This window comes from Sciurus vulgaris (genome assembly GCF_902686455.1).
Source record: "Sciurus vulgaris genome assembly, chromosome: 1".
Taxonomy (NCBI): domain Eukaryota; kingdom Metazoa; phylum Chordata; class Mammalia; order Rodentia; family Sciuridae; genus Sciurus; species Sciurus vulgaris.
Genome location: NC_136461.1, coordinates 99,811,834 through 99,836,413, shown reverse-complemented (window position 1 = coordinate 99,836,413; position 24,580 = coordinate 99,811,834). Strand labels below are relative to the sequence as shown.

At 38.8% G+C, this 24,580-nt stretch overlaps 1 protein-coding gene across 2 annotated transcripts; it reads right to left on the bottom strand.

The window, feature by feature from the left end:
- Positions 1 to 1,686: 1,686 nt before the first annotated feature.
- On the bottom strand, positions 1,687 to 23,295 carry CD53 (CD53 molecule). Of its 2 annotated transcripts, none has more exons than XM_079145063.1 (8): positions 23,151 to 23,295; positions 8,883 to 8,962; positions 7,808 to 7,996; positions 6,801 to 6,875; positions 6,160 to 6,255; positions 4,560 to 4,640; positions 3,420 to 3,503; positions 1,687 to 2,565 (listed from the first exon to the last, which is right to left on the bottom strand). In XM_079145063.1, exons 2-8 carry the CDS (start codon positions 8,943 to 8,945, stop codon positions 2,494 to 2,496), a joined length of 660 nt encoding a protein of 219 aa, XP_079001189.1. In that variant the 5' UTR covers positions 8,946 to 8,962; positions 23,151 to 23,295; the 3' UTR covers positions 1,687 to 2,493. The 2 variants fall into 2 exon arrangements, with proteins under 2 accessions (XP_079001189.1, XP_079001188.1); XM_079145062.1 differs by lacking the exon at positions 23,151 to 23,295 and adding an exon at positions 9,072 to 9,229.
- Positions 23,296 to 24,580: the final 1,285 nt, after the last annotated feature.

The following is a 24,580-nucleotide window of genomic DNA, read 5'->3' as shown; positions in this document are numbered from 1 at the left end:
TTGGTAATTCCTAGTACTTCATTGAAATCAGCCAAATTTTAATTTAGAGTTAATTTGTGCTTTCTTCTTTTTCTCACTTGAACAAACTGGTAGTTAGGAAAGACAAATGGATAATAAAAATGTGATGTATTAAGATAAAATCTATAAATGAGATAAGATCTATGAACATTCTATGACTCTGTTACATGGGTACATACAAGACACATTTTGTCAAAATTTAATTGGGAAAATGTATGTAATGCTGTTAGTATGGCATCTCATACTTGGATGACCTCAATAATAATTAAACTTTGTAAGATTAGAAAAATGTTTCTTATAGGAAGGAAAGGATAGGAATTATCTAGGCAATTGGGTGAATGGTTAGTAGGAAAAGTTAATTAGCACAGATAAAATTTAGAGAAACAGAGTAAACATTAATATAACTAAAGCATAAAATACACAAGTGAGAATAACAAGAAGTGAGGCCCATGAGCTAAGAATGGGACATATCATGTCAGGCCTGCTAGCTAGAACTTTATCCTAAGAACAGTCATTGAAGAGTTTCAAGCATAATATACCCTGATTATATTTTATAAATGTTTTGGAGAATAGTTCAGACAGGGCCAATGGTGAATACTAGGAGAGCAGATAGCAAACTTCTGAAGGAATATGGGCAAGAAATAAGATAAAGTGAATAGATGGACTTGATAATGCATGACTCAATCCTTATACAATCCTTATAACTTTGTGGTTGAATGATTGTTGGGAGTAAAGTACAGGCTAGAGTTAAGGAGAAGGCCCGGGTTACAGCTAGGAGCCTGGTGTTATCACTCACTGATATGAGAACAAAGAAGATACAATGGTAAACTGTATTTAAATGTTTGGAAGATATAATGGTTAATTTCATTTTCTACATGTAAATTACTTTTGATACTTATGACACTCAAGGGAATGTAGCCTTTGCTTCTTCCACACCTCAGAAAAGTGCAAAAGATGTTGGTTTGTCTACAGACTACCACTGTGATGACAAGTTTTCCTTTCAGGAGGTGGGAGATACTACATAAACCTTCAAGAACAAAAACTGATTCCTTTTCCTACCTTTCTTTGAGTTCTTTATGTTTGTCTTCGTATTGGATATGTTCTAATTTTCTGTTTTACAAAGCATAGATGTCAAAAAGACAATTTAGTCTAGCTTCTTTTTCTAATCCAACAAATACAGTAGGGTTGTCAACTTCTTAGAGGGGCAAAGTGCTATCTATCCCTGGTATTCGTAAACTTGTGTGATCTGCTCCCCTTGAGTGTGGGTTAAACTTTTGGACTCACTTCTAAGGAATAGAATACAGCAGAACTGATGTGACAGTACTGAACCAGGTCATAACAGGACTGTGGATCCTGTTTTAGATGCTCTGTCTTATGCTCTCTCTCGGATGTTTCACTGTGGAGAAAAGTAAATGCCATGTCATGAGGTGACCCTGTGGAAAGCATGAGTGGTAAGGATATGAGGCTTGCCAAGAGCCTCATGAGAGCTTGGCAGTGGATTCCCTTCCAGTTGACACTTGAGATAACTGCAGCCAAACGTTTGTTTTTCTTGACCACTAAATTTTGGACTAACTCATTATGCAGTAATAGCTAATATTCTTGTCTTGCTGACAGGGCCACTGAGTAATGAGAAAAAGTGTTTGAGGTATAGGAGTAAGAAAGTTGAGGTTGAAACCATAAGCTATTTTATTTATTGAAGATTTAAAATAATACAAATAAAATACAAATAACAAAACTCATCTGATAGAAAAATAACACTGGAACCCTTCTGAATGTGATTATCAACTAACCTACCAGAGATACTAGTACTGCTGAGATTCTCCATGGCTATGTAAGTCAAAAGTTAAGAGACTGGCTGAAGTAAAAATATGAGTCACTGAATATTTTTTTTCTGGAAAGGCTTAGAATAAATCAACAAGGCACTTTTTAATAAGAAAATTAAATGAAACTTTGCCTTTGAAGAGAGTACTTTGTCATTCTTATAACCAAGGCCCCTGATCAAAAGAAAACAGAGAATTGTGACAATGATCTAGTGAGTCTGGCTCCAGAACTCCCTTCAGTCTGTCTCTTGTGTGACTTTGTAGAGACGACTTGGCATAATTTAGAGGCAGGAGAGTGATTTGAAAATGGGAAGATGCAAACATTCAAATCCTGAAACTGTCCTTTGATCTTGAGCCTCTAGGGCCACAGGTCTTCTTGGCCCCTCATGTCTAAAAATCACCCTGGTATCTATCACCACCTTGAGGGACATGGCTGTTGCCATCAGCAGGTGGATGGTTATCTGGCTGTCTGAGATGTGAAGCTCCTGCTCTACACCCTCTTCTCTGATTGTATAAGACAGGAACCCAAACAGGGAAGAGATGAAAGGAGGACAAAGATGCCAGTCCAGAAGGTGATCATTTGGGGCTTCATGCTGCAAGTGGTTTTGTATCTTCAGAGATGAAACAAGTCTCTCCAGCCTAGGGCAGTTGCAGGTCACAGCCCTAGGGCCTGGGTGGTTTTATCAATCTGGCAGTTCAGGGTTAATGCAAACGACATCCCCAGTACCTGAGAAGAGAGTTGGGAAAGTGTGAGACCTTCATAAGAGAAGCCATTTCTACCACAACACCTGGGATTGGCTCCACAGAAAAATAACATACCGACTACACTGCAGCCACCCTTCCCACTACCGTTCCCAATTCCCTCTCAGGGAATTTAGCCTCTATTCTTAGAATTGGGCAGGGAAATGGGGACAATGATGACAAGTTAGTAAATCATAAAGTATCGGAATATCTTTATACCCTGCTACTGGTATAGTCACATTCTGCTTACTGAACATCATGCAGTGAGTCATCTCTACCTGTGCCCTATGACTTTTGGGTTTCTAAGCAGAGAAAGATCATTTTTCTCTGAGTTTCTTTATTATGTCTTAAATAATCTGTCATATACCCAATCGTTATGTAGAAAAATGTGAAAAGGATCACATAACAAAAACTACCCCCAATTCACCCTTCATTTGTCAAACTAAACACAGACACAAACAGGAAAGTGATCATAATTTCCATCAACTATCTCAGCATACAAGGCCAAATTTTCAGGTGTACTTTTTTATTGATTAGTCTTTTCCCAGGCCAGCTGAGTGAGGGAACAAACTAGTGTTCTGCCTGGCAGCTATTAATTTGACTGTGAATTGCTCATATCTCTAAAGAATAAGTTGACAAATAGGTGTTTTATGCCATATATTCTATATGCCTTAAGTCAAATCTATAATAACATCATTTGCTTCTTGACGAGGAAAATTCATATTTTAATTAAAATAGATAGTATTTGTTGCACGTATACTGTGTACCCAGTACTGTTCTAAAACTTTATGTGACTTAACTCATTTAATCCTCATAGTTATTCTGGGATTAAGTTCTTACCTGAATCACACATACACAGATGGTAATGATTCCGATATACAAGAAATTGGAGTGAAACCACTGTTGTGCTTTTACATAGCAACCCTAGAAAAAAATTACAGGTACAAATAATACTACTTTATAATTCAACTTTAGCAGAAAGATTATTTGGGAAAATAATGTGTATCTTGCCATATGTCATCAAGGAGACTTAGGTCAGGTACTATATCTTTATTTTCTTTGCATGAATAAAGGAACATGCAAAAAGTAAAGAATATCAAAATGAAGATTTTTCTGTTGGCATTATTATTACAGTGGCACCTAATTTAGAAGTCCTAGATCCTTACCCACTGAGTTGAACTAGCTCCCGAGAGGCCAGTCAGCAGTAATGTCCTTATGTTTTTTGAACACTCAGGGCTGATATAAGATTAACAAATGGGAATATAGGCTATGTAATTCTAAGATTAGCTTGCATTTTAATTTCTGCTTCAACAACCAATTAATCTATCTTAGCCCTACCAAGCTCCAGAGTGCTGGTTGGTGAGTACCCTACTTTTTCTCCACAAATCTAAAAAGTTTTGTAGATTTCCAAACAACCTCAGGAGTGAGTAATGTGGAGTGAGGGCAGGATCTTAGGAAATTGTCATTAGAAGATGACTTTGGCTTTTTCTCTGAGTTTATTCTAGAGGCCCAAATTAAGGGAAGGTTGTTTTAGCAGTTCCACAGTCTCTCTTTCTCTCAACTCATCATCCTTCATTTTTGATTTATTACACTAAGGGGCTAAGTCCTGCCATCTCCAAGGAGGGAGCAGAGAAAAAGACAGAGGGACTAGTTTTTCTACCTCTGTCCTATAAATTTCACTTTCAACCCTCTGCAGATACACTTTTTGCTCGAGATGTATCTCAACAACCCTCTGCCACTTTCACACAAACTCTCCCTATTCATATAGTTTAGTGTAGCAAGATTCTTCACAGTGTCTCTAATTAATGAGCTTGTTCCATTTTTTTTTCTTATTACCTGGGGTTGTCACCTGCTCTATCCATTGTTCTAAATTCCCTATTTCTAGATGGGAAGTTCAGATCCTTTATAATTGCAGTCCCCAAGGTAAATTAAAAGTTCAAACAAATAAACCAATAACAGAAAAGTCGCCAACAAAATTACCTTAACGTGTTCATCTTGGGGGCAAGACTCTGGTATGCCATGCTTCCAATTATTTGTGCTATTTACACCACAACAATGCAGCTAAAAACCAAATCCCAAAAAAGGTATAGTTAGAAAGCCAATAGGAAGAAGATGACAGTGGAGGAAAAGGTGAGCATTTGGATCTGGTTCAATAGCAGAAAGTCCAGAACTTGTCTACTATTATAAGCTCCTTTGAACAAAGTGCTTTCAACCCTGTTATATCATTTTAGTCACATAAGACCTCTGTGAAACAGAAAGGATATGTTTAATTTACATGCATTTTAGAGATCAAGAATTACATGGTCAGGGGACTTTATAATGGGAGGATCAGGCTAACCACATCTTGACCCACTACCTAGTCTTTAGAACACAAAGAGCATGACAATTGGACATTATGCACCTGCTTACATGATGCAGCAGGAAGTACTAGCTATGAGAGTCTTTCCATTGGACAGAAGCCGTCAAGCTTCTAGATTCATAGGTCTTATGGGAAACAAGGATTCACTGCCACCAAAATACCTTGAAGAAACAAGCCAGATCTAGAAAATGAGGAACTCTACAGAGCAAATAATCTAATTTCTTTTCATAAGCAGATAGCATGAACAAAAAAATGATATTATTTTCAAAGAAAATTAGACATATCATCCAGCTGTTACACATGGACCTGCTTTAGACCTCAATTTGAACAAATCAATTGGAAAATTTTTTGAGAAAACTAGGATAATTTGATTATAGCTGCTTATTAATTATATTTAATGAATGAAATGATATGATATATAGTATTTGTTTTTAAATGTTCTAGCACAAAAGTCCAGGGGATTAGGTGAGATGACAGTGAAAAAATGTCATGGTGATGACAATGGACTCAGAGATTCATTTTGCTAATATTGTCTTTACTTTTGTATATCTCTGAAAATTATATGATAAAAAGTTTCAAAACTAAATTGGAAAAAAAAGCAAAGATTGGGTATCTAGAGAGGTTACGTGAAAATCCAAAGGCCACACAATACTGGTCTCTATGTTCTAATTCCTATGTCATTTCTTCTACACTACACAGAGCCAGAATGTGGTCACAGTAGTATTGTTTGAGACACAAATTATGTCTGCATAACCCTTCCTAAATTTTCCTGTCCCCCAACATACCAAGGAAGGAATACAGATTAATTTATATTTGTGGGTGGGCTGTGGACACAAGGAATGGTATACTGGGAAGTTAGATAACAAGTCTAATTTGGAAGCATTGGGAATTCAACAGAGATTTCTTGTGTTTACGCATTGCTATTTTCAGCAAAATATTGAAGAATACATAAATTAATCCAATATGGTATATTTGCATATTCTTCACATTCTCTTAGGGCTTAAACAATGATCCTGAGTTTGTAAAGGATCAAAGAGATTGTAGATAACTTTGTACCAATCAGACCAATTCCTGTGCTCCCTTGTTTGTGATAGCCAGGCAATAGTTCTGGACCTCAGGGCTAAGGACTTTAGATTCTGAAACTTCCAGGAAAGGAAAGCTAGGACTAAGGATGGAAAATCATGTCTGGGCTGATCTGAGGAGGAGTCCTTCTGTACTCACATATGACTGGATGAAGTCCCACGCCATCTTGGTGCTGTTGTCTGAATGGTAACGATGGATGCTTTCGGTCAGGCCCTCAGCCACATACTTACTCAGCTGGGTAGGGCACGTTCCAGAAAAGAAGACATTGTGAAAAGCAGGTGAATTCAAGGAATAGGGAATTTCTAGTATAGCTAGTGCATCCACTTGTTCCTCCCTCCCAAGTGGTCTCCTCAGGTCTAGGGAACTGATGGGAGGGGATGTATACATATCAGAAGAAGTACTATTGGTAAGATGGCATTAAGAAAAAAGAATACTTGGAACTTTTGTCCTTCCAGCACTGTGATTTTACAAAGGAGGAACAGGGGTGATTAAATCAAGGGCTACCCTGAGACAGACTTTCTCTACTGTAAAATACACAGAGGAAGGTAAGTCAGAGGGAGAAAAACTTGTTTTGTTCTTTCTAGTCATCCTTCATGGCACTACTCAAATACAATCTCCTTCATGATATTTTTCTATCCCAAATTATAATTAATCTCTTTCCTCAAACCCTCCATTTCATTTCTATCTCTATGTAGGACTTACTTTGTACCACCTTCTTCTCTAGGGCACACTCCCCACTTTCAACAGTAAGACAATGAGTCACATTCTTTATAACTTACCTTTTGTTCGTACACGAAGAGCAGGATGGCCAAGGTCACCTCAGCAAGGAGGATAATCAGCAGCAGAACAAAGAACTGGGACAAAGCAGGCACATGCTTACAACACTGAACCCAGTTTCTGACCCATCCTTCTCCACCGTAAAAACATTCAAGGAGGTCTCTGTATACCTGCAGGATGTTCCTGTGCCCAACAACTCAGATATTCAAGCCTTCTCTTGCTTTGTGAGGAATACGTGTTCTTTTCCTACAAGGAATTCTAGAGGACCAGATCAACTGTCTTCTAACTTTGTTCACTCCTACCCCTTGTGCCTATCAGAATATCATGTACATAATGCATATTCGACATCATCTCTTGAATAAAGGAAGCAATTTAAACATCAGCCTATTTCACACTAGAGAAATGTGGAGCTCTTTTTTCATAGTGCTTAAATTCAAAGGCTGAGCCTGAAGGTGCTCCTCAGGATGGTTACCTGATGGGGAGCAACTGGAAGACTGTAATATTTCTCTCATTATACCTCAGGGCTGCAGCCAAGATCCTCACTTAACTTGGTTCACTCTCACTATGGTATATCTTGTGCAGATAAGAGTTAAAGAAGTATCTTCTACTATTTGAGGAGGGCCACCATTCTCAGAAGAGTCTAGTGATCATTTTTCCATCAGTTAGTGACTGTAAGTCAGGTCCTGAAGTATGTTCCAACATGAGAACTTAGGCAGATGGAAGGCACTTTATTTCAACCAGATATGAGGAAAAATTAAAATGATATGAAGGGAAATTATAATGACAAGAGTCATTATTAACAATGTAAAATGGATGCCAAGGAGGATAGTAATAATGCCTTCTCCTACCTACCTGTGGGACCCCAGACAGAAACAAAATACATTGGTCTGGACAGACCTGAATGATCTGAGGTGACAACCCCATAATTTCCCTGTGTCAGTGGTGATCTATGAAGAAATATATTATTTGGGACTTGAGGCATCATCTCCCATCTGCTATAAGGACTCACCGACATAAGCAGGCACTTATTCTCCTTGATAGAGCCCATGCAGCCCAAGAAGGCAACCACCATGATAATGGTACCCACGATGATAAGCACATTGCCCAGCGTGAGGAAGGGGAGTTTATGGAAGAGCACTCCAAGGTTGTTGTGGATCAGGAGGTAGATCCCAAAGCCCAAAATGCAGCAGCCACAGAACTGAAAGGAAGAATCCCACATTCTAAGTCAAAATGTGGTTTTGGAGTATCTCCTCATGCATATTCTCACTTTCTTGAGATCAGAATCACATATTTTCTTTTGTTCAATCAAGACTCTCAGGAACAATCTTTTTACCCAACTTCCTTATACTCTTTGAAGAAAGGAAATCCCAGCTTCCTCATAACAGAATTCCACTTGTATCTCTTCCTATTGAATTTCAAATACCATGGAAAGGTCACCCCTATGAGCCACACATTATCTTTATGATATATATGATTGGCTACATGCTTAAGATATCTTATTCCTTGTCTCCTCAATTGCTCATACATGGTCTTCCCTTTGGAAACTGACCATGTAGAGTAGGTGCCCTGCTTGAGGAAGTTTATCTTGCTAGGTAGAAAGCTAGAGAAGCCAAACTTATAAGAATCTTCCTTATAGTCAACCCATCCTGTATCTGAAATTCAGTTGCTAAATTTGGTACAGTGAACTCTCCCCAGAAAAGGTGACTTCTCTTTCAATCGCCTATTCATCAAAGGATCAAAAGAAAAAAAAAAAAAAAAGAGGTGCTCAATACCCAAATTGCAGCCTGTTTCTCACCCTATAGATGTCAGCTGTGAGCAGCAAGAGCCTAAAGCCCCTAGAGACAAATGACACTTCCATTAATAGCTACACTGGTTATTTTCAATTTTTTAGGCTTATATTGTGGAAGGATATGAAGAAGAGAGAAAATTATTTCTCCTTTGCTTCTAGGCTGGGTGTGCTGGACATGACCCAGGTATACTGAGGTTGTAGACTCCTTAATACAGGAGAGAGAGGGAGAGTTTAGCAGGGGTGATAGGGGTTGCTGGGGAAGGTTAACTCAGCCATGCTCAAAAGAGACACTTACCCAAAAGAGCAAGTTGAAGAAAAACAAGACATATTTCAGCAATTTCAAAGTACTCATGCCCATGCTGGGATAATCTTGACCTAAAAAGGAGAAAACAAAAATGGAAGGAAGTAAGTGACCTGGTTTTGCAAGATGGAACTGTGGACCCAAAAACACAAATGTTCAGGGTTCAAGGATCACTGGCATCACCTTGGGTTTGAGCTATGGCTATTCTCTGGGATGTTTCCTCATATTCTCTGCTCTCTTAGTTTCTGAACTGGGGTACCAATTGGCTCATCTTCAATATTCACTTTTGTTCCAATCCAGCAAGCAATTCTTAATATTGAATTAAGCACTGTAGAAGAAAACAATGGAGCCATTCTTTGAAAAGGATGAGTCACATCGATATAGATCAGACCAGTGTTTCTCAGTTCATGTGCAGGCATTAGTGACTATTGCCTGGGCACTAACTTAAGAAGGCAGCTCCCAAGGTTGGGGATTAACTGACTGGTCAGTAAGCCACTGAGAATGCCAGAAGCTTAATCAATCCATTCCACAAATGCCCTGAGATTCATATGTGCCAAGTTTGGTCTGTAAATCTCTCTATATGAAAATGGGAGGGAACATACCTATGCCTCATTCATTCTTTTATTGCAGAAACATTATGGTGTTTTCTGTTCTAGATGTTGTGGGAGACATGACCATGACTAAACAGTAGCCATCTTCTAGAAGATGTCACTCTTATAGCAGAGGTGAAAAAATCCAACAAATATGCAATGGGGAGGCAAAAAGAGAGATCAATGTGAGCTTGATGTTTTTAAAAAATGGAATATCATTTTCTCAGAGAGGACATTAATACCCAGAAACTGGTCCTTGATTCTAGAGAGTCATATAGAAAATTTTGAATTTTTCTCTCAAAGAGAATAAGATTCTGTAGAGTGACACATGTTTTAAAACTGTGCAGGTGACTTACATAAAGCAAAATATCAAGTTATTGGGTTTTTTCCTCATTAAAACTATGCCTTTTCCCATGCATGAGTTGCCTATACCATCCACAGTACTGTCTTTGCATTGCCAAGATGCCCAAGTATCAAAGTCATCCAGATAGTAAATAATCCATAAATAAGTTACTTCTATTGCATAGAAGTAGAATAAATGTCTCTATTGAAAACATCAAATATCCATATCTCTTTCATACCTTTTACTTTTTCTTTTCTTTGTCCTTTTCTTTTCCCTTTTCCTTCTTGCTTTGAACCTTAGGGTTACTCTTAATTTTATACCATTACTTTAATCAAGTAAAATAAATTAATTCATTTACAAATGCATATGAATATGCTTAGCAGGTTTAAAAATATGTATGATGATTTACTCTACAGGCTTTCAGATCAAACTTGAATTCATCTCTCACATATGCCACTAAACAGCTTTGTGTAATTTGGAAACCAAATTAGCATTTCTAATCACTATTTTTCCTATGTAAAAGGGGATCGGTATTTATACCTCATGAGGTGATGCAAAGATTAAATGAGCTTAGCAGAGACACTAGCATATGACATGACCAATACACAATAAACAGAACCTGTATTATTTAGTGCTAAAAGACCACTATATCATCAGGAGTGGATGATGGATTTATGTACATCCCAGACCTTTATCAGTATCATGCTGATCAAATATCTGATGGACCTAAACACATTTATGAGTAAATAATCTTATTCTTTATATCTAGAATATTTTTATTTATTTAATTCTTATAGTGTGACATGTAGCAGTCCTCATTTCCAGATTTTTGCAGATCCTTTCTGTCACACTTTGCACAAGATATATCAAGCAATAAAATACATTAAATCTCAAAGAAAGCACCAAATGCCATGAAAATTCAGACTTTTAGTTGGGCTGATAAAAGAAAATTTCATGGAGGTAACATTTCAAGTTGACACATTCACATGGGTATATCTCCTTGAGCAACTAAACGTTGACTGTTGTGATTCTCTATACCCTAGAGTTGCACTGTGGCTACCAAACACTTGAAATCTGGCTAACTTAAATTAAGATATGCTTTATAATGAAGAATCCAGACACAGCCTCAATTTTCAAAATATCAGAAAATACTTTAAGGGACATATTTTTGGTTTTGTAATTTTAAAAGCTCTAGCTTTTTTTGTGTTTCACAGTTTATGATTCTCTTCTTAGGTGATATTCTACTCTTTTGTACTCCTCTCAATAAAGTTTATTGCAGATTATGATTTTCAAACAAACAGAAAATACAAAATCACATATCTGAGATGTGTGTCCCTGGTCAAAACAAATTAACATGGACTAGATTTATCCTCTCACCTGAAAAAAATGTATAGATTATAAAATGATGGCTTGCAAGACACTGGACATAAAACAGTGAAGGACAATGCCCTTCAAAAGTGGGAAGTAAATGATGTGAGTGTTTGATTGCCCTAGCATACAGCATTGACCTTCCATAGGTCAGAAAGGGAGATCCTGGAAGATTCTCTGAGTTGACCAGGGCAGACGAGGTTTACAGGACAGAGTGAAATAGAAGAGAAAGCTGCTCAGAGAACAAACATCAGAGATCTGCAGAGGATACCTATATTAGCTACCAAAACAAATCACAACAAAATTCATGCTTAAACAACACCAATTTGTTCTCTTAACAGTTCTGAAAATCGGAAGTCTGAATGGAGTTACTGGCAGGACTGCATTCCTTTCGAAGGGTTCAGGGGAAAAATTCTTTATCAGCTTCTAGAAGTCACCGGCATACCTTGATCCCTTCTGTACATCACTCCAGCCTCTTGTTTCTATTTGCTCTTTTCCACTCTTCCATCCTGTTTCTTTCTCAGAAGGCCCCATTTATCTAGTCAGAGCCCCCTGGATAATACAGGTCTTGCCTCTGTCGTAGAGACTATGTTCCTCAGTCTTAAGACAGTATCAGTTCCATCCAACAAATCTTACAAGACACCCCAAAAGATTCAAACATTTTCCAGGTAACTTAAGCACCTGGAACAAAGTGCAACAAGATTTATAGGAATACCAAAATATCCAGTACCCGACAAGGTAAAATTCACAAAGTCTGTATTTACTAAAAATACCAGGCATGCCAAAAGTAAGAACCCATAATATGGAGATCAATTAGTCAATTAAAGTTGATCCAGATGTTAGGTTAGTACATAAAGTCATTAAACCAGATTTTTTAATTATATAGAGACATAGGAAAGATTTTTAAAAGACTCAAGCCAAACTTCTAAAGATGAAAGTACAATGTGTGAGATGAAAGTACACTGGGTTGAATTAATGAAAAATTTGACATCACAAAAGAAAAGATTATAAACTTGAGGACAATAAAAGTATCCCCAATTAAACAGAAAATATATTTTTAAATGAACAGAGCATCCATGAGTTGAGAAACCATTTTTACTGTCATATGTATAACTGGAGTCCACAAAGGAGGAAAGAGAAAAGAGTGGAGAGAAAATATTTGAAGAGATAATAACTGAAATAAATCATGAATTTGATGAAATTCAAAGAAGCCCAATGAACCCGAAGTACAAGTTACTTAAAGAAAACAACAACAAGACACTTTATAATCAAATTGCTCAAAATCCATGATAAAAGTAAAAATCTTAAAATAGCCTGAGAGAGTAGATCTGGAAAACATTTAATCCAGAAGTTGGTGGAATAATATATTTAAAATACTAAAAGCAAATATATTTTTGTCTGAGATTCTATACCCAATAAAAATATATTTCAAAAATAACATATATAAAAGCTAAAAAAAATCTCATCAGTAGATCCAGACTGCAAGAAATATTAAAGGAAACTGTCCAGGAGGAAGAAAAATTAGACCATGTGGAAGTACAGAGCTACATAAAGGAATAAACAGCACTACATGGATCATGAAATCATAACTACATGGATAAATATATTTTAAAATTTATAAATATATTTTTCTCATCATTTAAATATCTTTAAAAGTTACTGGTTTGGTGCAGAGGCTGAGTCAGGAGGACTGCAAGTTCAAGGCCAGCCTGGACAATTTGGTGAGACCTTGTCTCAAAATAGAAATTAGGAAAGGGATGGGGATATAGGTCAGTGGTAAAATATCCCTGGGTTTAATCCCCATGCCACAAAAGAGAAAAAAGAAAAGAAGGGAAGAAAAGAGGGTGGGAGAAAGGAAGAAACAGATAAACTGCTGTCTGATATCTACTAAGAAATTAATGTGCAGTTGGGCATAGTGGTGCACAACACTAATCCCAGCCACTCTGAAGATGGAGACGTGAGGATTGCAAGTTCAAGACCCAGCAACTTAGTGAGATCCTCGGTGTTATAGTTTGAATGTGAGATATCCCCCAAAAGCTCACATGTGAGACAATGTAAAAAGATTTGAAGGAGAAATGATTGGACTATAGCTTTAACCTCATCAGTGTATTAATCCCTGATATGATTGAGTGGTAACTGGGGGCAGGTAGAAGTGTGACCAGAGGAAGTGGCTCATTGGGGGCATGGCTACGGGGTATACATTTTGTATCTGGAGCATAGAGTCACTCTCTTCTGATCATGTGAGCTGCTTCCCTCTGTCACACTCTTCCACTATGATGTTCAGCCTCACCTTGAGCCCGAAGAAATGGAGCCGGCCTTCTTTGGACTCAGACCTCCAAAACCATGAGCCCTTAAATAAACTTTTCCTCCTTTTCAGTTGTTCAAGTTGGGTCTTTTTAGTCACAGCAACAACAACAACAACAAAAAAAACTGACTAAAACAGTCAGTAACTTAGCAAGATCCTGTCTTAAAATTAAAAGGACTATGGATATAGTTCAGTGGTAAAATGCCCAGGGGTTTCAATCCCACATAATGAAAATTATAAAAAAATAAGTAAAATACATTTGGAAATTCAAAGAACTTAGACTAGTAAAAATAAATTTGATAAAGAAGAGTTAGAGGTCAATTACTACTTAATTTTATTGCTTTCTATAAAGCTACATTAAAAACAACATAGTATAAATGTCAAGATAAACATAATCAATGAACAGAATAGAGAGCCCAGACATGATAACTGAGTTTTGACAAAGATGTAAAGTCAGTACATTAGAAAATAAAAGATACTCTTCTCAACAAATAATGCAGAAGCTATTGGATATCAATGTACAAAAATAAATAAATAAAAGAATTTGGTCATAAAGTAAAGATCAAAAAGTATCTGAAAATGAATCATAGATCTGAAAATAAAACCTAAAACTACAAAATTTCAGACAAAAATGAAGATATTTTTAACCTTGGTTATCCAAAAAGCTCTCAGATAAGACCCAAAAAGCACAATCTATAAAAGAAATGAAAATTGATCTTTTTCAAAACCAAACTACATCTGCAATCTCTTTAAAAGATACTGTTTGGAGAATGGAAAGACAAGTCATGAAGGTGAGAAAACATTTCCAAATCACACATGAGATAAAAAGCTTGTACTCAGGCCAAGCATACTGACACACAACAGTAGTGTCATTTACTTGGGAAGTTAAGGGAGGAGAAGGGCTTGAGCCCAGGAGTTCAAGATCAGTTTGGGCAACAGAGTGAGAACCCATTCTCAAGAAAAACAAATCTTATATCTTGAATAGAGAATTCTCAAAATTCAAAACTCAACAGTAAGAAAATAAACAACCCAATTTAAAAATGGGCACAAGTGTTGGGGTCTTAAGCCCCCTTGCTCTTCTTGACCAGCGACAAGGGAAGGGGACACTCCCCACCAAGGTCAGACCGGGGAAAGGTAGGGCCGACTGACCGCCCGCACGCAGCCCTCCTTGCGGAGGACAGTCGACGTGTCAGTCGTTTATTGAGGAAGTCACACAGCTTTTATGTAGGGTGGAGGCTAGGCAGGAACCAATCAGCTTAAAGGTCAGCAAGGCCTGGGGGGGTTCACACAGGTGGGAGTCCCATAGGACTATATGGCAAGCACAAGCTGATCACTGTTCACGGAACTGTTGTTAAACAATCCCTGACGGTGGTCCGATTTATGTCATTAACCTTTGAAACCGCCTTTGAGGCCTTGATCTTGCTCACCGGGAGTAAGGAGTCAGCCTGAGTTCGTTAACGTGTCATTAGTCCCAACACACAAGATCTGAACAGACACTTCACCGAAGACGACATATGAATGGCAGATAAGCAAACGAACAAATTCTCTACTTCACTAGTCATTAGGTAAATGCAAATTAAAACCACAGTGAGAGGCCACTACACACCTCCTAGAATGGCTGAAATGTCTTTAAAAACAAACCAAGAGTCAGAGAGGATATGTGGAACTGGAACGCCCACATGGCATTGGTGGGGATGTGCAATGGTCTATCCATGTTGAAGAACAGTTTGCTGGTTTTGTAAAAAGTTAGACATACATAGTTATATGATCCAGCTTTTCTTTCTACTCCTATGTCTTTGCCTAAGAGAGATGTGAGCATATGTTCATACAAGAATTTGTACAGGAATGTTCATAGCACCGTCATTTGTAATAGTCAAAAACTAGAAGCAACCCAATATCCATTAACAGATGGATGAACTGTGGTATTACTGTACAATGGAATGCTACTACTCAGCAATAAAATAGAATGAACTAGCAATAACACAATACAGAATAGGTGACTCTCAATCATAGTGAGTAAAAAAAGCTAGACAAGAAAGTACGTACGGTGTGATTCTAGTTACATAACATTTTAAAAAATAAAAACTAGTCAATAGCAACTGAAAGCAGATCAAGGATTGCCTAGAGTCATGAGGGGGTGGGTAGGAAGTGAGTAAAGGAGAGGGAGGGAAGGGTGGGTGGGCGAAAGGAAATACAAAAGGCCATGAGGACTCTTTTGAGAATTAGAACTATGCTGTTTGTCTTGACTGATGTGGAGAATTTGTGCGGGTATACATGTCAAAAAGACCCTCCTAATTTGCTCCTGTCCATGGCTTAAACTCATGGGCATACTGCCTGTCTTTTCCATCTTCAAAACTTAGCAATAAACCTTGAATACTTGATCCAATGTCTCCTTCCTTATTTTGCTGGTGTTGTTTGTTCTCTGCTGAATTTCACGCTTTTCTCTCCCTCTGAACTCTTCATGTAGTTAGTAATCATCCTGATGACTCAGCTGTATCACTTTTCCATGGAGACCTCTTTGATTGTGTCTAATTCTTCACATCCAGCCCTCACTCCCTCCAAGGAATCCTGGCAACACCTGTGCAACCACTTTGTATCAACCACAAGTATCTCTTCCTTCACTAGACCAAGAGATCCTTGAGGATAGGAGTAACTATTCATCATTAAATTCCCGAAACAGTATAGTAGCTATTTACGCTAAGTAATAAGACTGTTCAATGAAAAAATAAAATGACCTTGGTTCATTATCTAAATAATCTCGTGGAGTAGAAAGAACATATCATAGGGACAGGAACCTTGAGATTGATTTTTTAATTCTGCTGATAAACTGATTTAGACAGGCAAATAACTTACTCATCAGAGATTGGACCAGAAGCCTGTTGAAGCCACATCATCCCCAGTACCCTAGGATCCTGTGCTTCAGGCCCACATAACTTCATTGCTCACAGAGCACCAACTAGCAGGGTGCCAATAAAACTGGGGTATCCCCACAGATTCTCTCCTTCACAGAAAGAAGAACTTCTTCTTCCTCCCTTTCTGATTTTTCACTTACTCAGACTCATACAAATGGAAGGAGGGATCTGCCAACTTGATAAAATGGTCACTACTTTTATCACAAGCAGCAATGGCCCCAGTTTCATATAAACCCAGAAAGAATGCTACTTTATTTGCCCTGCCCTTTCTTCACTGTTACCAGCTAGTTATTGAGCCTCCCACCCCTTTCAACCATTTTCCAGAAGAACTGACACCAACCCACAGTTAAAATCTACCACTCCTAACCCCATGACTCATGGCTCCGTGCAAAAAGTCCCTGACGTCAGTTTCCAGGAAACCTCCCCAACCAAGTTGCACTTTGCCGTAGCCACTTCCCAGGACCCAACAAGAAGGCCAGTGATGAACTTCATCCTTCAGTTTCCTCCAAGTAAAGACCTGAGGATGGTAAACTGTCCTGTGGATTTCTAGTTTTATCCTCCTCTTTTCTTTGACATGTACTTGCACCACCAGCTAATCTAGTCCTAAACTTAATCAAGTTTAGAAGAAGCTGTGGATGGATAGAAAATTCAATAACCTCTGGCAGGTCTTGCGCTCCAGTCATTGAATCCAATTTCAGGGGCCAATCTGAAGCTATAGCAGACAGCTTTGTGTTTACATGGACTGTTATGTTTACATGCTATTAATTTGTGTCTTTCATTCGAAAACAAAGTAATAGGGAGTGAAAAGAATCTATGGCCAAATAATTTGGGAAATAAACAAGATTAAATAAAAGCAAAACATAAAAATGGAATTTTCACTCTGAGAAACTTCTTCTATGTTAATGTTTGTTGTGGGTCTCCAAGAGAAAAGCATATTTGTTTAACTGTAAACTTATTCTCATACTGAAGATCAGTATTCATAATCCTGTGTCCTTATGCAGATGCCTGCTCACTTAAATAGACTGACACCTCCTCCAGCCTTTGCATGTATGTTTTGGTGGTGACAGACTTTAAGCATTTAATCTGGCCTTGGATTCTGAACTGGCCAGCAGGTAGCAACCCCGGACAGGCAGACTTTAGTCTGGGGCTGTCTCGCTGGTCTGGGCCCCTTTCTTTGCTCTAAGGTTGAATGGTATTGCTGGCTGTGCTCTATAGTCAGGTAAGATTCTGCTGTCATGGAGTAGAAAGAACATATCATAGGGTCAGGAACCTTGAGATTGATTTTTTAATTCTGCTGATAAACTGATTTAGACAGGCAAATAACTTACTCATCAGAGATTGGACCAGAAGCCTGTTGAAGCCACATCATCCCCAGTACCCTAGGATCCTGTGCCTCAGGCCCACATAACTTCATTGCTCACAGAGCACCAACTGCTGGCTACATGCAGATTGTCTTGGCTGGACAGTACTGTTTGAAATCTGATTTGGGCAGAGCCCTGTGGTGCAGTTAGAAGACTGGGTGGGATCTCTGGAGTCGCCATTCACCCAGGTAAGGTGAACAGGGCTAGAGGCCATGCTCCACAAACACATGAGGATCAGTGTCCACCTCTCAGCCTAGGGTAAGCTTCAGTAAATCACTGAGGTTTGGAGGAGTCACCGCTCTGCAGCTGGGGTAGGGAAGAGTCAGTTGCTCCCTCTGTAGATAACTGCTGACCTGATGTTGCTTCCTGGTCTGGGGAAGATGTAACATGAGCATCATCGTGATTCATTGGTGAAGATTACTTATTAAGAGGTCAAAGGACATAGTATTTCATGGGTCACAGTTTGAAAACAATAGCTTTGGAATCCAACAAATCTAGTTTTGAGTTCTGGCACTGTCACTTGTCAGAAATCTGGCACTGGACAACTTGATTAACATATCTTACACTGCTTCCTCATCTTAAAAATGGGAATATTACCATACCCCCTACCTGATACTTGGTTTTGAGGGGTAAATGAGATGGCTCAGTACCTAAGTACCTGGTTTAGTAAATAATGACTTCAAGATCAAGTTCAGCTGGGAGCAGTGACACACACCTGTAATCCCAGTAGCTGAGGAGGCTGACAGAGGAGGGCCATGAGTTCAATGCCAGCCTCAGCAATTTAGCAAGACTCTCTCTCTAAATAAAACATTAAAAAGGGCTGGGAGTGTGGTACCAAAAAATAAAATAAAATAGATCAAGCTTAGAGTTTACCTATCTGTCTATTCCTAAGGATGGTCCCTAGCACTCATTTTTAGGAATGAATTACAGGTCCAGAAGATCTTTAATAATGCTTTCCTTGTTTCATTTCTTGGAAATACCTTTAAAAGTGTTTTGTTTGCCTTTAAAAAAATGTGTTTGCCTTTTGTTAAAATAAAAATCAAGAAGAGAGAAATAACCAAGGAAGGGAGGGGAGAAAAGTGAGGAAAGACAAATCCATATGATCTTGGAGGCTCACTTCCTCCTGTTTGGGAGTTTAGCAAGATGTTATCAGAAGCTGAGCTGGGATAGTGACTATTGGAATAAGGCCACTCCCTGTGTCAGGAACCGCTACACAGAACTACTCCACAGTCAGTCCAGTAGAGGTTCTGTCCTCCTTATCCTAAAAATAAATAGACATTTGCTTTAGAGGGTCCCTATTATGTAGGCCTATCCAGGATTTCCCCAGGCAAGCTATGCCCAGCTTAAGCAAGACTCCTGTGAGACAAGGAAAGCCCTCTTTGTAGTAATCCTATCGAAATCTGATGAACCCAAATCTAATCAAGAGGAAAAATCAGAAAAACCCAAACGGAGGAACAGTCCAGCAAGTAACTTGCTTTTAACTTTTCGAATATCACTGTCATGAAATATGAAGACAGACTCAGGAACTGTTTAAGAGACTTAAGAGACAGGGCTGTTAAAGCAACGTGCCATCAGGAAGTCCCTTTTACTATAAGGAATAGTGACAGGGTAAATGGTCAAATCTGAATAAACGCTCTAGATTGTTAATAGTATTATATTGGCATTATTATCCTAACTTAAGTCACTGTAAAGTGGTTATGTAACAGAATGTTTTTGTTTGTGGAAATACATACTAAAGTACTTAGGAAATGCGACATCATCTAGCAATTACTCTCAAATGAGAAAGTCAGGGAAAGATAAAGCAAATGTGGTAGCATGTTGTTATTACAACTTTTCTCTAAGTCTGAACATTTGTTCCAATAAAAGTTTTTTTTTAAAAAAAGTGTTGAGGTAGGAGGATCTCAAATTCAAGGCCAGCCTCAGCAACTTAGCGAGACCTTGTCTCTAAAATTTATGGAAGAGGTTGGAGATGTGGCTCAGTGGTACAGCACTTTTGGGTTCAATCCCTAGTCTTACACACACACACACACACACACACACACACACACACACACACAATAGGAGTTAAAAGAAGAAAAAAAAAGCTTGAAAGTGAGAAGATTACCTAAGGATTGATCTAAAAATAATTGCACTGTAAGCCCTAATTATATAAATGCTGCAACTGTATAATAGCTGTTTTTAGAAGAATGAACCATTGAAAGATTTGAATGCCTCTATTCGCTCCTGATGTAGAATGAATAATAAGTCATCAATTCAAGTTTACTTGGACAAGTTTTAAAAGATATGAGACATCAAAATCATTTGTCAGCCTTATTCCTCAGTCTAGTTCTTCTGAAAAACAAAGTGTCAAAGAAAATTTTGTCAAATTAAATATATATTAAATACTTTATTTGTTAGCACATTAATTTCAGACAGATTAAATTTGTTGGATTGTGTTAAAATGTACTGAAATCTTCTTTATGTAAACAAAGAGCACAGTCTAATAATGCTTACTTAGGGAGAAATCTCTAAGAAAGGGAATCTAGTACAGTATGGAAGAAAGAACATTCCATAGAGACATGAAAGACATTTTAAAGAGTTAATTAAATAATTTCAACTGAAAACAATAAGCAGGTCATAATAATACAAAAGCTAACATTTATTGCATTCTTACTAAAAGTTAGTTTTTTGAAACTGAATAATCTCTAAATTTCTTGCAAGCACATTCTATCACTTGGAATGTAGTCATCATTTAAAATGATTGTAGAAATGTTCCATCTTTTCTTTTACAACAATTCTTGGCTGTAGTTATCACATACTGACATTAGAACTTGGGTAGGCACTCTACGATGTGCCTATGAAATGGATGAGCAGAGAGGACCTGCCTCTATATCCCAACATACAGATTCACAGCCTCCTCTGTAATCACTCACCCACTGACTTTGAAAATGCATCATCTTACTCTTTCCAGAAACCTACTTCTGGACAACCTTCCCAAACTGATATCCAAACCTCCAGTTGCAATCCTCCCCTCCTCTGCCCCAGCAGCTACCCTGGAGGCCAGCTCAGCTCAGTTGCCTGGTTTCTCTGGGTCTGTACCTATAGTGGCAGCTGGTCCTGGGAATTTCCCAAAGGCAGATGCCCAGTCCATAGGGCCCAGGGCCCTCTACACAAAGTGGATATAAAGTGCTGGGTATAAAGTGCTGTGGATTGACTAATCTAGGAACACACATCAAACCACTAATTAAATCAACATAGTTTATGGAACAAAAGCTGAGAGAAGGAGAATGACTATAACCTCACAAAAGCTCCACCCTTCCTTCTGATATAGGACAAAATCTAGGTTGAAGAGGAAGAAACTTGCCTCTTCACACTCATGTAAAGCCACATCCCATAGATACTAGCATGTCTCAAGCATTGGTTGGCCCAGGACTGACCCAGGACCAGTGCTCAGTGATCTTGCAATCCACTCTCAAGGCCAAGTAGGAGAAGGGGCTTCACATTTCCTGTGGTCCTGTGACTTATTAGACTGCTGTCTCTCTTGCTTAAGTTCATTCCTAATATGTGTGGGGATCAAATTTCTTTGACTTTGCAGATACAGTGCCTTCGGTCTGCAATGTCATTTTCTCCAGTCTACATAGTAGACCCGTACTTCTTTAAAAGTGAAGCTAAGCAATCACTTCCTCTCTCAGGGAGTCTTTGGCATACTCCTAAGCTCCTCCTACCTTTTGTGCACATTCTTCAGCCCTTCGAGAAAAGAGTACATTGTGTTGATTTTGTGTATTGCTGTGTCTGTCCTCTTTGAAACTGCACCACATGAGTTATCCTTTTGTGTCCAGCAATGAGCACAATGCCTGGCCACTGGTACATTGCAGGATCGGAGGCAATAGGGAAGAAGAGAAGTCTGAGGCCTCTGAGTAGTTGGAGTTGACCAGAGGGCACAAGAAACCAACTGAGTTTTTCCTTTCTAGTTTGTGCCTCTTGTCGAAGGACAAAGACGAGGTCACTCAGGTGGTAGTAATGGTATCAGTGATTGAAACGTTTTCTGTGAGTGTAAAGGTACCCAGTCCTTCCATTTAGGAGCTAAATACCCTTAACTGGCCCACACAGGAAACACCACAGGAAATCATGTTTCAGTTCAGCCTCTGCTCCTTTTCAACCGCAGTTTCAAAACAGTACAGATTCTGCTCAAGAGTGAGAAAGCAAAACTTGGTTCATCCAGCAGCTAAGACTTCTTTGGCTCAACTTCTTCCATAGTATATGTTCTATCTCTCAGGGAAACTCCCTAAGGACAGGGCTGTTGCTGGACAAATATAAAATATGCCCCTCCTACCACGCCCCCTCCTCCACTCCACTAATACTTTCCAAAGTACAGTGTTGAGATGCCTAACCCCGTGATTATTAAGTGAATTAATTTGAAAGTCTGGTCTTTATTTTTAAATTCGAGGCTTGGTAGCTCCTGAAGTACTTTGAAATTCAGAACCCTCTGCCCCATCCCAACTCCTCCTTCTTAGGTAGGCGGATATGGTCACTCTCTCTCCTCCAGGGCATAATCAAATGAGAGTCTCACAGATCTTGGAAGAAGAAAGATCTGATATATATTTTTCTGTGATGACCAGCAGCTACCATGGTAGTCACAGAAAGTCAGAACCAAAACTAGGCTACCACTTTGCTGATTCTTTGCAACATCATGGCTCGTGAACATCAAGTTTTGTGGTTTGCCTTTCATAAGTGTATTTTGTATTATATTTATTAATATTCATGTTTTATACACTAAGGAGAAGTTAATTTGGGGGAGCCCTGAGGATCACTATATTCTTCCTGCTCTTTGAATGCCAACAAAGTGGCCTTCACCTCCTACCGTACAGTCACTGAGCACTTTCTGTGTCACAATTTTTAGATATGCTTCTACTTAGTGACGCTGAGAAATCGCAGTAGGAGTCACTAACTCTGAAAACTTCTCAAGTGGGGAAGATCCACCTCTCCCAGCTGACTTTCTGAATGGCTCTGACTATGAATTCTCTCATTTAATACCACAAAAACAATTTTCAAAGACCAACGCAGTTGGAACCCTAACTTCCTCTCACACAGAAAGATCCAGGCATCAGGAATTACCACACAGAATAAGTAATTCAAGTTCTGTAGTAATTTAATCTTAGGACCCAGGCTCAAAGAGATAGCAGATAATGGGAACCCAGTTAAGCTGAAGTATTTTCAACCCGATTGCCTTGGAGGTTGCTGCTAGTATAATACTAATTTTTTTTTCTTTCAGTACTAAATATTTGTGAAACCAGAGATTTTAAAGTTACTAGAGAGGTATGTGGAGACTCCTAAGGAGACATCCTACCTCTCATAAAATGGTTCAGTTTTGCTCTCAAACTGGGTTAAAAAGCATCAGTCTTACCTTTGCAGGCTCCCTGTCTCAGTCCTTTATAAAGAATGTGGTGATTCTCTCGGAGGTGGCCACAACAAGGCTGGTAACACAGATGTCTGGCGTTATTTGTGTAAAAGGAGAAGTGAAGGGAGAAAAAAATACGTCGGTACTGTGACGACAGGAAGCCCAGATGAGGAGAGGGAGGAAGTGAGGCTGAGTCCGTCCACCCTCTTAGCCTCAGAGGTTCAACCCTTCCCCAGAGGCTTCTTAGAAGCTTCCTCCCACAGCCCACCCTAAAATGGTTTCTGTGAAACAAAGGGAAACCTGAAGACCAAATTGGTTCAGGCACTAATCTGTGAGTTCTGGAGGGTTCTAGAGTTATGTGGGTGATAAATTTTTGCCTAAAGAAGAAGAGTGCTTCTCAATCAAGGTGGTAAGTCAGGATGACCTGTGGATCTGTTCAAGAATACCTATTCTTAGACCCACTACTGGAGTTTCCCATTCAGGTAAACTGAGACTGGAGTGAAACTCAAGAAGCAGTATTAAAAAAAAAAAAAATTTAGGACTGGGACTTAGGAAGATCTCTCTGAACTTACTCTGTTTTCTTCCCACAGTACCTCCAGTTGACTCCACTTAGATTGGGCACCATTTCAGATTTCTCTGCCTCAAAAGCAAATTGTCCTTATGTGAGGATATTTTCAGGGTCAGTGCCCAATGCATGATCCAAGGGGCATCAGTAAAAATCATTTGCTTAGTAGAGGGAGTGCAAGATTCAGAAGCCAAACACATGGGTTTCAGTCCCAGGTTCATCTCTGCTAGCCATGAGCAAATCTCAATTTCTGGGTCTCAGTTTAGTAATAGTAACATCTAATAATAATCCTACTAGTTAGTGTCATATCCCCATTTATAGATGGAAGAAAGATAACTAAGATTGTTCAACTAGGAAATGGCAAAGTTAGGACTCAAATCCAAGGTTACAGAATGCTGTTTAGGAAACACCATGGCCAGTAGAATTTGAAATATACGTTTCCAATTTTCTTTCTGCTATAACTACTGGAGTTTTCTTACATTGAAAAGGTCCAGGGATTTAGCAACAACCCAAATGTGGGACTCACCAATTGTGAAACTTGGAACCAGTCACTGAGTGCTAGTTTCTTCATCTGATAAATCAACAGACGAATGACATTCTCCCCAGTGTGTGACTTGGAAGTTTTCCTCTGGGAAGCCAGCTCTGTCTTTCAGATTGTGAAGTCATCTATAGTGAGGGCTGTTTCCTGGGGGAAACTGAGATAAATGAAGATGAGAAGGTTCTTTACTGCAGAGCTTGACAGTCCTTAGTATTCTGCAAGCAGGGAATATAATAAGTGTTTTTTCCCAGACTTGTTTGACCATGAGCAGTTTCTTTCATTCTTAGTCTCTCTCTCTCTTTCTGTGTGTGTGTGTGTGTGTGTGTGCGCGCG